Source organism: Armigeres subalbatus, chromosome 2 (genome assembly GCF_024139115.2).
Source record: "Armigeres subalbatus isolate Guangzhou_Male chromosome 2, GZ_Asu_2, whole genome shotgun sequence".
Taxonomy (NCBI): Eukaryota; Metazoa; Arthropoda; class Insecta; order Diptera; family Culicidae; genus Armigeres; species Armigeres subalbatus.
Window position 1 is genome coordinate 233433001 of NC_085140.1, and position 12597 is coordinate 233445597.

Here is a 12597-nt window from a genome sequence, read left to right on the forward strand (position 1 = left end):
ATTTCCTGCGCACGTTCTCCCACGTCCATCACCATACCGCCATCTTCGTCTGCCACATCGCCATTCCTGGAAAATGGATGGCCTATATCAAATCATCGAAAACATGAAGGTCTCAGGCTTCGACAGCATCCTGAGTCTCGAGCACAAACATATGAGTTAAGGAGACTAAAAAAAACTTTTTAAATTTTTTTTCAATGGGCAGCCTTTTTTTCGTTCTATTTGATGTCTTGATACTATGAACAAAATTGCAGCAAAATCGGTCAACTTTTGGGCGGTATAGGAATAACCCAACGAAATTCTAAAGAATTTTCCAAAAAAATCCAAGGTTTTTCCCGATGACATTTTGAAAAAATGTCCGCGAAAACTAAGCAGAATCCTCCAAAGAATTTTCTAAAGAAATTCAGATTTTTTTTACAAGGAAACTTGTAGCCTCTGAGCTTCTCCGACGGGATAAATGGTATCCAGTATTTTGCGCTCTTTAATGGCGGCGTTAGTTCCATTCAGTTTGACGTTCAAAAGGTAGAAAACATTGGTGCTTTCCTCTCGAACTATCCGGTTTTCCATAAATTTGCGCAATTCCAGGTTTTCTCATACGTTTTGTCAATTCCCAACCACATTTCTTACATGATGAAAGTTTCAAAATAAATAGCATTAGGTTTCATGCAACAGATAGAATCGCCAGTTTCATTGCGATGAGCTCTATAGATTTGGTGCTCGGAAGGATGTTGTCTACATTTTTCGCTGCTGCTGTCAGCTAGAAGTTTTTTTTTTCTTTAAAATAAACAGTTAGTACCCTCATTCGACACAGCATTACCACGAGTGTATTAACAATCGAATCATATCCATATCTTCTTCTTCTTATTGGCATTACATCCCCACACTGGGACAGAGCCGCCTCGCAGCTTAGTGTTCATTAAGCACTTCCACAGTTATTAACTGCGAGGTTTCTAAGCCAGGTTACCATTTTTTGCATTCGTATATCATGAGGCTAGCACGATGATACTTTTATGCCCAGGGAAGTCGAGACAATTTCCAATCCGCGCGTCTTACCGCACGGCTAAGGAGGGCCCCATATCCATATAATAAAGTATAAAAAACGATAAAGTTCGACGGGAGAATCAAACTCTCACTCAAGAGCCATATAACCACATAGCCGCCTTTGAGTTCCATGCATTCGAAGGGCAATTGGTTCGATTCACAATTCGGTAGATCATCGCCTGAAATTATTTGAATCAATGATACGATATTTCCAATCAACTGTGCAAAAGAGCAATAGGGCACTGCACGGAAAAATCTCTTTCTCTTTCGTTCTTCATGAAATTTGACGTTTACTGGCCTTGTTGTTTTCTAATTTCTTTGCAGCGAAAAGGGGACAAAGCAGTCCGTACAGTGCCCTATTGAAAGCGAGGATGTAAATTTATCCCAATTTGAATCATTTTTTCAAAGCATGCTTTTGCGACTCATTCTCAAAAGAGACTGGTTTGACAGGCCAATTGGGGAGTGCCGGACGGTTCGGCTGATGGAACTTGGCGGGGATCGTGGTGTTTCGAACGGTGAGGTGCCGGCGAAGGCGGTCGGTTGTCTTGGCAGGCCGCTTCGGACGACGGAATACCGGACGGTTCGGCTGATGGACTTGTCGCGAATCGTGGTAGATGGTCGATTCGAACTATTGTGCACCAGCGATCCAAGTTGCCCTTAAAATGGCATCTGCCGTGGCCGAGCAAAAGCGTGCGGCGGATCCCAAGATGGCCACGGAGGTGATTTGTCGATAGCGACGAGCTCTGACCCTCAACAGGGCCTGGAGACTGCTACGGATGAAAGAAGTCGCAAGAGAGTGATAAAACAAAAGGCCCAATTCTGGACCTATTCAGGACGGTTAATACACCACATTACGTCTCTCTCTCTATCACCAAATTCACAGATTGTTCTAACGTTTCTTGTTTTATAATTACCTTTTTGTTTTATTCACTCTCGATAGATTATTTTGGTTAAGGGCTTGAATATTTTCCCATGATTCTTTCATTAGATGGCGTAATGAATTGCATTGATATTTTTGAATGAGTTTTTGGCATAACTTATAAGATTTTTTCTACACGTGTAGATCTTGTGCCAGCTTGTGCCGAAGTAGTTAGCATTGCAACAAGATACCATTATGAACAATTTCCCGAAAAAGTTTTTGAAGCGTTTATCCAGAAAAATCCGAAATCCTATTGGAGGAGTTTCCAAAAAAAGTCCCGAAAATTCTAATAAGTTTTTCAAGGAAATTCACTAGAAATTCCGAAAAACTTTCGCAGGCAACTCCGAAAAAATCCCGAAGATATTCCGTAGAACTTTCCAAAGAATGTCCCGAAGAAGTTTGGAATATTTTTTCAAGGCAATTTTCCAGAGATTTTCCCGAGGGAATTCCAAAGAAATATTAGAAGAATTTTCAAAAATCGGGGTATTTTTATAATTGATTAAATTTCAGAAATAAAATGATAGGAAAAAAAAACGATTTCAGGACCGGCGCATACCTCTAGCTCTAATGGAATTGTTCGAAGAGTGTGTCGATCTTTTCCAATAGTGGAGGGGATTGCGTATAATCCGCGGAGAAACAGAATCTTCTTCTAAAAGTGTAACAAAATCAAGGAAGATCTCTCCCATCATGAATGAAATGTTTCCAATAATGATTAGTCAACCCTTTCTCCACTCAGCTTCAATCAGATGCCCCTCCCGATTCTCACTTAAGGGTGATCATGTGGTGATTTAAGAGTAATTTCAAACCTTTATTGATTTCATTAACAAAAATTGAATCCATGAAAATCATTCTTTTCAGCGTGTATCTTATCCCCAGAAAATATATCAACAGGAGGTATTCTAATGTGACGCCCTGAAGCAAACAATTTCCATTTTCGTCCATTCTTTATACTGTTTATAGAGCTGCGATCCTTTACATTCATTTCTGCAGTGCCTTTTCTTTTTTTCTTGTTCTTCATTATAATTTGACACAATAATTTCGCTATGAGATTTTTCCACGTCTAGCCGTAATCACAGTATACAGTATTATACTACCTTTTTGTCGTGACTCAGTTTCTGCATTGGTATTAGAGTGGTTCGGAAAATCGATTTTTCTGCCTGCAAATTCGATTCTGACTTATGCTCTGAGTGTCCTCGGGCTCATGCAATACTTTCAAGAGCTTGTACCCAACAAAAACCGCATCTCAATTAATTGTTCCATAAATTGGAAATCGATTTTAATTAAGGTTATGGATCTTTAGACACGATCATTAAAATCCTCAAACCGGCTTCAATGCAGATTCTGCACTGCAATTACCTGCACTCATCTGGGCTATCCTTCCGCCAAGAACAGCAGTTGCTGTTGAGTAATTACGCGATTTGGTACTGAGAACTTGTCTGCTTCGTGAATGTATGTTCAAATTGGCACAAATTTCCGGGGGATACTTAGAACATGAGCCGATATTGTATAACCGTGGTTGAGCCAAAACGATTTTTCTATCCACCCTAACAGATATAATGCTTTCAGGTTGATACAAAAAATCACGAAATCAGCAACTGATTTGTTTTTGTTGAGGCCTGGAAATAGCATTGTCAAAAAGTATTCAAAAAACGCTGTAAAACATATCCACCCGATAGGGAGGGTTCGGGAGCACAAAATTAAACTTTCCGAAGTCAAAGCGACGTAGGTAGCATCCAGGTTTGAAATTCAGATACGAATCGTCCTATCTCATCGCAGACCTACCCCAATGAATATCACGACGTAAAAAGTTTTTCGTCTTGTGAAACGGTCCCCATACTTTTGTTTCATATTTTCCCAGGACTATGAGATGTTGCTTTTTCCTATTAAATAGCCTGCTGCTGACGTTTATTGACGCTCTAATGCCCAGTTCAAACAAATGATGCACAAGGCTCCACCCGGGTCATAGTGGAAAAAAAAGTTGAAAACAATCTCCTTTTATTGACACAGCCCAGCAGGATATTTTGGAATGCTCGTTACGATGTGGTTGCTTGAAACGGTTAATGCTGACGGTATTCGTACTTTTTCAGAGTAGGTAGATGGATATAACGACAGGATAATTTTTTGATGTGTCATCATCTAATCAGAACAACATTTATGATACATTATGGATCCTACCTTGAGTTCAGGCTACCCTCATCCCCGAAAGTTCCATTTAGGGAAACCGTTAGTTTACTACCAGAATACGTCATTGAATAACCAGTGCACACTATTATAGATTAGAGCAGTTAAAATTTTAAGGTAGGTATCTAGAAAAGTTTTTGTTTTTCGATTTATGTGGGATTACAAGGTTAGTTATACCTTTTTTGTACAACTTGCACCAAATGGATGATAGCCATTTCACCAAAAATGTATCATTAAAAGAGATCTTATTTCGCAGTCATGTCTGTGTTTATGTAGTAAAGCCTTGCTTATGCACTAAATTAAGCTTGGAATTTATTTATTATTTTCTAAAATGCGAACAGCCCCGTTTGCCAAATTGAAATAAAAAAAATAATAAATATGTTGTAATCATATATATAATAGTAGTTTTCGTTTAAAATTCGTTCAATATAATTAGAAAAAAACCGACGGTCCAAAACAATGAGAATAAGATTGCTAGTCATGTCATATGCCATTTTTTGGCAATGCAGAAATGGTGAGGTTATGCTGAGGATAATTTCATTTGGCAACTAATTCTTCAAATGTTGCAACTTTTACTTAAAAAATGCAAACCTATATTTTGAATAATGTGTTCGAAATAATCTGAATTACGCATAGACCGTTAGGGCTGCTAAAAATAGTCGCGTACTGCCAGGCCTTATTTTATATATTTTACCCCAGTTCAAACATTATTATTATTGAACAGAAAATTTAGATACCCTCCTTTCAACTAAACAACTATGACATTTACCGCTGAGACAAAACTCGAGCAACAGATCAAACACCATTGATAATCATCGAACCCTAACTGTTGACTCCATCATAGGCGAAGAATGATAATCTACACACAGAAATTGACTGTGAACATTCTTTATCCCAGTCAAAAGATGATTGCACCCTGATATGTCATGTGGATTTCTCATATTTCATGCTTCATCGAGAATGAAATAAACAGTCTCTGCTCGGAGCGCCACATAACCATAGTCAACGAACCATCTGATTTGAAAACGACAAGGTACCCATAGAGTTGCTAGAAGCTAATAACTGCCATCATGGTGCTGGATGGTAAACAGATCCTATGTGGCACGCTTAAATGCTCAGTTATTAATATTTTATTGATTTTACATCATTTCCATATGCCTGATGCTGATGTTATCACTCTCGTCCGGATCTCAGTGCAGTACAACATCACCCCCCACATCGGGATTTGTTTGTGTACCGCATGTTGAGGGCATGACACTGACGGTGTTTTATCAGGAAATGAACCCACATATCGATAGCACTACAGTTATGCTACGACACCTGTTGATATTGCACTACCGTGGCAGCGAATGGAGCTATGCTAAAAGAGTTAAGACGAAGATTACTTATGGACATAATTTCCTTATAGACGCTTCGCCGAAAGGATAAAACACGGATTTCATCACGCGATAGTGCTCTAAGGTTTATAGATTCAAAGTACGCTACGTGATAGGATGCAATCGTGGGTATTTATCTTATGTATGCATGATTGGAGGGAAAAAATAATGCATTGCGGATGTTTCCAACGGATGTTAGTTTGCGCACATTCTAATATCAGTTCTTAAAATTTAGACATTTAATTATGTGTAAGAAACTGATTGTTTAAGCTAACTATGTACCGTACTTCATATTGTGGTCTGATGTATTCCATCAGCAAAAAAAACGAAGAAAAACCGAGAACTTTTCAGCACACACGGATTTCCAAGCTTTATAACTTGATACAGTCCTATATAAAGCTTAGCTAATATACCTATGCCATATTAATACTGTAACTACTTAGGAAAAAAATAGCTAAAACGTTTACTTAATTTTGCAAAATTTACACTTAGTTTTGAAAAAAAAAATCATGTGCCGTGAATGTATAACCGCTGATACTTGTTACCTGCAATGAAAATGTGTTCTAGCACAATTACACTTTATAAAATCTACGCAAATCTAGCAGTGGTATTATGATGATTATTACGTGTCCGCATTTCATTATGCGCAATATCCGTGTACTGATGATCAACGTAGGATTACATCACCTTTTCATTCAACGGGACTGCCCTCCGTAGTGGATAATTCGAATAAAGTATTTCGACACCTGTCATCATTGGAATAAAAAGGAGGATGACTGTTCGCTTTTTCTCCTATCTTCCACATTAATCCTACGCACTGGTTGAAATTTAATTACACTGACCATTTTTTGTGTTTTCCTTCATGTCTACTCATTTCAGAATATGTGCCGAATAAACTTCACAACGTTAAGTTTACTTCTTGTTCTGTGGACAGGCAGTATCGAGTCAGAGCCATCACAAAATGCAGACGGTAAGTGATTGTCGGAACAGTTAAAATAAAAAATGATATTTATGTTTTGCTTTTCTAATGTAATAAACTCAGTAGATTGTCGTAAAAGTCTTTTGCTCTCAAGTATCCGATTTTACTCTGTAAGGAAAAAATATTGCGCTATAGAGACAATGTGACAATCATTAGTTGTTTGACTCTATAACATGAAAAGCTGCACGCTGTTAAATGTCGTTAAGATGTCATTTGATTATATTTTCAATAGCTTTGTTATGTAACTCGATGAGCCTACTGTTATGCCGATTGACTTTACATCGCAAATATGTTTAAAAACGTAATGCTCGGAATTGCATAGACCCTCTCCTCATTTCTCTTTGTTTCTTCTTCCTTACTACTTCTTTCTTTTATATTTCATCTTTCCTCTTTCATCTGTCATCGTCCGTCTTATGTTTTCCTTTTTCCCAACTTCTTCGTTTTTATTTTATCTTTCTTCTTCCTTCTTCTTTTCCATTTCTTTCTTTTTTTACCATTTTAACTACTTTTTTCCTTCTTTTTTCTTCCTTTTTCTTGCTTCTTCTCTTGCGGATGATGGAAATTCTACCTCTTGCATACTTTATTCTTCCACATTTCTTCTCTTACTGTTCTCTTATTTTTTATATTTCTTTCTACTATTTCATTCATTTGCCGTCAGTTTTCCTCCATTCTTTTATTTCCTTTTTCCTTCATTCATCTTCTTCTTTTTCTCCTTTTTCTCTTTTATCTGTCAGCAACCTTCTGCCTACATTTTCTTTATTTCTTCCTTCTTCCATATCGCTCTTTAACTAAGCTATTTTCTGCATAACTTAACTAACTTGTGTACCAAATTTGGTTTTTAATAACAGTATATTTTTTTTTTATTTGAAACTAGCAGACCCGACGAACTTCGTTTCGCCTAAAATTCATTTATTCGCTGCTTAGTTCTCGAGTTATGCTGAAATTTCCGTTTCGTTTGTATGGGAGCCCCCCTTTCCAAAAGAGGGAGTAGTCTCGAATCATCTTAAGAACCATCCCCGGCCCCAAAAACCTCTGCATACAAACTTTCACGCCAATCGGTTCAGTAGTTTCAGAGTCTATAAGGTTCAGACAGACAGAAATTCATTTTTATGTATATAGAAGAAGAAGATTGAATGAGGAATGGAAATCTCTCAAAAATGCCATTTATTGTAGTTCTTACGCCTTCGATCACATATTCAGAACAAAGATAAAACTTATAGATAAAGCGCCACAAGTTCGTCATACATCATAAATCTATATCTAGCTTCTGAAAAAGAGTAGTCTGAAAATTAGTCTAATGAATGTCAATTGGGCCGATACAAATATTTAAAAACTATTTTGTCCCCCCCCCCCTTGGATTTTTTTCAAAAAATTACTAACCTGTTCACAGCATATTTTATTACTTTCCGTGATAATGAACATGTTTCTCCAAAGAGTACTATGTATTTCGGCTCAAATTATATCATAAATCAGCAGTTTCGTGTCAATTTAATAGCCGTTCGCGATTTGGTGGGTTTATCACTGCACTTTACTTCTTCTCAAAGGGTATTGAAAAAATCAAGTTTTTACTCACTTCTTCGCACATGAGTAGCCCGAAATGTTGATAGAATGTAAATTAAACATCACTTTATGAAATCAGTCACTGGTTTGAAGCGAAAACTTAATATAAACTGCTATTTTTGCCGGAAAAAAACGACTAAAAACTGATCGCGGAGCGACGCAGAGCGAATGTAAACACCGGCACCGATACCAGCAAACAAATAATTAGGGTGGTTCAAAACTGATTTTGCTCCGCCAGGCTCAGTCGATTATGTTTCATATTCGTTCGATGGTTTGGGCTGATTTGAATAGGGGCTTAGCGTGTACAGGTCGTTTCAGATTTGTATGACAATTGATATGTGGAGGATTGCGCTTTGGACGACCGAAACGACGCGCAACATTAACACATGATCATTTAAACACTAATCAATTACCTTCGCTGTCCCTCGACGAGGAAAAAAAAATACACCATGCATGCCCAGTGGCATATGCAAACTTACTTTAGTAAATCATAGCTTAAAACAGATTAACAATTCAGAACAAACTGCAAGTTTCAAATAGGTCTCATTATCTATCTCCAGTTGAAGAATACATATTTTTGATTGAAAAGAATTCTTCTTAGAACAGAGCAGAAAATAAATGACACGAAACATCCGAACGCTAACATCACAACACTCATTTGTACTACAGAGTGTGAAAATGCGGATAATACTCGATTTCCCTGAGGCATTTATGTTTGCTTCTATTTTTCCGTTGGAATAATAAAAAAATAAGCCAAAGCGAAACGAAAATTGAATCACAACCGATAACTTGTTACAATCTCATCTCCCACCATTCCAATATAGGAAGCACGTGATAACAACTTCAATCGCATCAGATGCCTTTACCACTGGGAAAAGCTATGGATCGTTTCTAAAAGACAATAAGTGGTCCTAATGTATAAACGGGTTTACGCTTCACATTGATTCGAAAATTGATTTCATGGGATGAGTATAATAAGGTGTATGCCTTCTAGTTCTTTTGACATTGCTTTACGCTGGAACATTATTGACAGGAAAGAAAACCAGACACTTTTCCTACAATCCAGATAAACTTCGAATATTGATTTTTGTCACCTGAAAACGACACAATAACGTGTGATCATATTACAGAAAGTTTGTAGAATTAAGAAAATTTGGCACTCTATTCCACCATCGAAACCTATTTACGCTTTTGTTCTGCATCATCTAACTCAAACGTTGAACAATGAAAGATAAACGGTAAACCAAACACCTGTGTGACCATATCCACATTCTCTACGTGCAGAAGCAAAATTGAATCTCGGATAAAATATATGCGCTTCACCAGAAAATATAAGCAACAATTAAAAAAACTACAAGTCAAATATGCATATCAGTCTTTTACATTACCGACCTTTCCCAGCAAAAATTATTATTCGTTACCGTTTTGACTTAAGGCTCTATAAACCGTAATCAATCCGATGATGACGATGATTTTATTCGAATCCGCACTAATACTACTAAAGTTTTGAACTAAATTCAATATTTTGGGTAGCATTTTTGTCTTTTTTTTTTGTTTTTGATTTTTTCCAATTGAAGCTTATTGTGACTTATTTACAGAATCGACAGAGTCAAAGAAAAAAGATAAAATTCTTCCCGGAAAACGTCAATTATTGAATGAAATTAAAATTGAAAATTTATCAGTATTATTGCTTGCGATAAAGTTAACGAGGTAATAAAAATAACGAAAAAGCTTTGGGGCATTTTTGATAAAAATTTGATTTTGTAAAATTCATAATTTGAGTTTTCGTTGTTTAGTTCGAAAAAAAAAACGAAAGAACGTTTTTGTTCTAGAATGTGCGCAATTTGAAGTGTATTTAAAAAAAACTAATTCCAATTTTAAAATTAGGAGGAATGAACTTTTGTAGTTTGACAAAGAAACCTTATATACCTCGATCATATGCTTTTATTTGCTTTCGATAATTTATAGTTTTTGTGTTTCTTTAATTTAGTAGAATTCATTTCATTCTTTTGTAAACTATTGATAACCCTTTCTTTAGCTACCATTAAGTATCGCTTTCTTTTCACATCCTACCCAGCAGTCAGCGGAAAGATTTCACCTGAAAATTTCTTGTTTAATTGCTGGTCCTAAACGTGGGCGGCATAGAATCCCAGAAATGTGAATGTAGAAATAGAAGGTAATTTAAAACTTTCCATTTTCTTTGTCTATTATCTGCAATTACAGGTTCCATAAAAGGTTTATACGAATACCTGCTACAACGAGAGTACGCCGCTCCAGTGTCATACGCAGATCATCAGATAAAACGAAAGGCAGTGCGCTCACCATCCTTGCGGTTACGATTCGGGCGGCGTAGTGATCCGTCAATGCCGGTGGAGCCTGAGGTGAGGATTACTAATTTGTCGGATAAATGCGACTTGAATTCATTCTGTTTATCAAATATGTATTGGGTTGAGTGTTCGTTTTGATTAATCGTAAAAAAAAACAGGACGAATCACCTGGGAAGTAGAAAATGTATAAGACAATGACCACCAAGTTTCTGGCACCAAAGTAAAAAAAGCTAAATTCTCCCACAAAATTAGTAGACATTAAAGAGCATTCTCCACTAATTTTCAGTTATTTCCCATGCAGTTGTGCTGCTTTTTGGTGCACAAATGGCATCTGTCGCAATTGGTTAAAAATTCACCTAGAACTCGCAGTTTTTTAGGGGGGTTTCGTGGCGTAGTTGGTCACACGTTCGCCTTATAAGCGGATGGTCATGGGTTCGAGGGAAGAGTGAGGGAGATGCAAGAGAAAAAAAAGTACCTAAAATTATTTACTTTTTTTAACCATGAATATTCAATCACCAGCCGTCCAATTCGAATTAGAAGATATCATATTGTCCTGATATTAATTTTGACTATAATAATGTAATGCTCATTTCATTTGGAATAATGTGGAATTAATCTTACCACGGCAAACCACAGGAGCACACAACGACATTATCGGTCATGCATGCATGTAATTCCATCACAATATCACTCACATCGACCTTATGCGTGATGGTTCTCCCACGTAGTGTTGGGAGTACAGTACAGTAAAACATGTGATTCTCTGAATATTTACATTATATCCAGTCAAGACAGTTTTCAACACACGGAGCATTTCTGTAGAATAACCCAAAATTCTAAAAAAATAGTTTAGTGGTTCCGACAGAGCGATTTTTGAAAAAAGCTTTTTTTTGTACTTATTGTTATATATTGGCTGTATTCGCCAAACTCAAATAACTTTTTCGATTGTTTATCATTTTTCTCCAGTCACACCCCCGGCCCGCATTTAAGCAATAAAACATGAGTGTAACTTTTGAGTATTGCGCTCCCTCGTATACGCCTCATTACCACATCGCTTCCCATGCACCATATGTGCACAAAAGGGTCGCTTTGGCACCACATGTGCCCAAATACTCACTCACATGTGCTACGGGAATAACAGCAAGGAGACTAGGGATATCTTGCAGGAGGCACCCCGTGCTGATATCCCGAAATACAGGCAGTCCTCACACAGTGTGGTAACCACGCCGTCCTGCTACAGGATGGTAACACTTGGATCGGTGGATCCCTAAGCCACTAAGCAGGGACTCGGGCGAGGCCGAGTGTCCGAACCGGTGTAGGTACTGTCTGAAGCAACCATGGCCTGTAAGGACCTGGGTCAGGTAGAAAGTGATTTCCCCATTGCGCCTCTTGACCCACGTACCTATCTCCGGTATCAAGCTATGTGTCCATCTACCCTTAGTGGAACTGTCCCACGCACGCTGCCATTTGACCATTGAGGCCAACCTGACAGTCATACGGATGCCTCTCGTGCCGCGCATTTCGAAACACTCTATGTCTTCACCGATAACGATGTCAATAGGCATCATACCGGTGATGACGCAAAGTGCATCGTGCGACACGGTACGGTACGCGCTCGCAACTCTTAGGCACATGAGCCTATACGTACTTTCTAACTTCGTTCTGTAGCAGTTAATACGCAGGGCCGTGCCCCAAGCTGGCCCCCCATACCACAGTATGGACAGAGCAACGCTAGCCAGAAGCTTGCGCTTGCTGGCATAAACCGCAGAGCTATTGGACATCATCCGGGACAATGCCACTATAGCTGTGGAGGCACGCTTGCAGGCGTAATTGACGTGGCTACCAAAGGTGAGCTTATCGCCGATCATTACCCCCAAGAGTTTGAGAATTGCCTTGGTTTTCCATTTTGGTCCCACGAGTTGCTCGGGAAAAGAGGTCCACCACGCCAGAGCCCAGCATGACGCGGTAAGGGACAATTACTGTGGAGGGTGCCTAGGTACCCCACAGGCTCCGTTAAAATCCTAGCTTATTATTTCACCCCCCTGGCCATGCATTTCCTCGGCACGGGTCGCTTAACGCCTTGGGATTAGGGGTTAGGGACGATGGTCCCGGTCTAACTCGCAGTGGCCATGGGGAGGGGTCGTCAAGCCCTTGGACAAAGTCCCTGCTGCCCCCATGTGGAACATGTGTGTTTTTTTTTCTTCCTAAACAATGGAG

At 38.4% G+C, this 12597-nt stretch overlaps 1 protein-coding gene across 3 annotated transcripts in view; it reads left to right on the plus strand.

Moving 5' to 3' along the window:
- The window catches only part of LOC134211889 (short neuropeptide F), a 113279-nt gene that overhangs the window by 56874 nt on the left and 43808 nt on the right, over positions 1-12597 (plus strand). For all 3 annotated transcript variants that reach the window (XM_062689258.1, XM_062689257.1, XM_062689256.1), the window contains 2 exons: positions 6394-6484; positions 10277-10434. In XM_062689258.1, the coding sequence (XP_062545242.1) occupies positions 6397-6484; positions 10277-10434 (246 nt within the window). In that variant the 5' untranslated portion in view covers positions 6394-6396. The remainder of the gene's footprint in view (positions 1-6393; positions 6485-10276; positions 10435-12597) is intronic.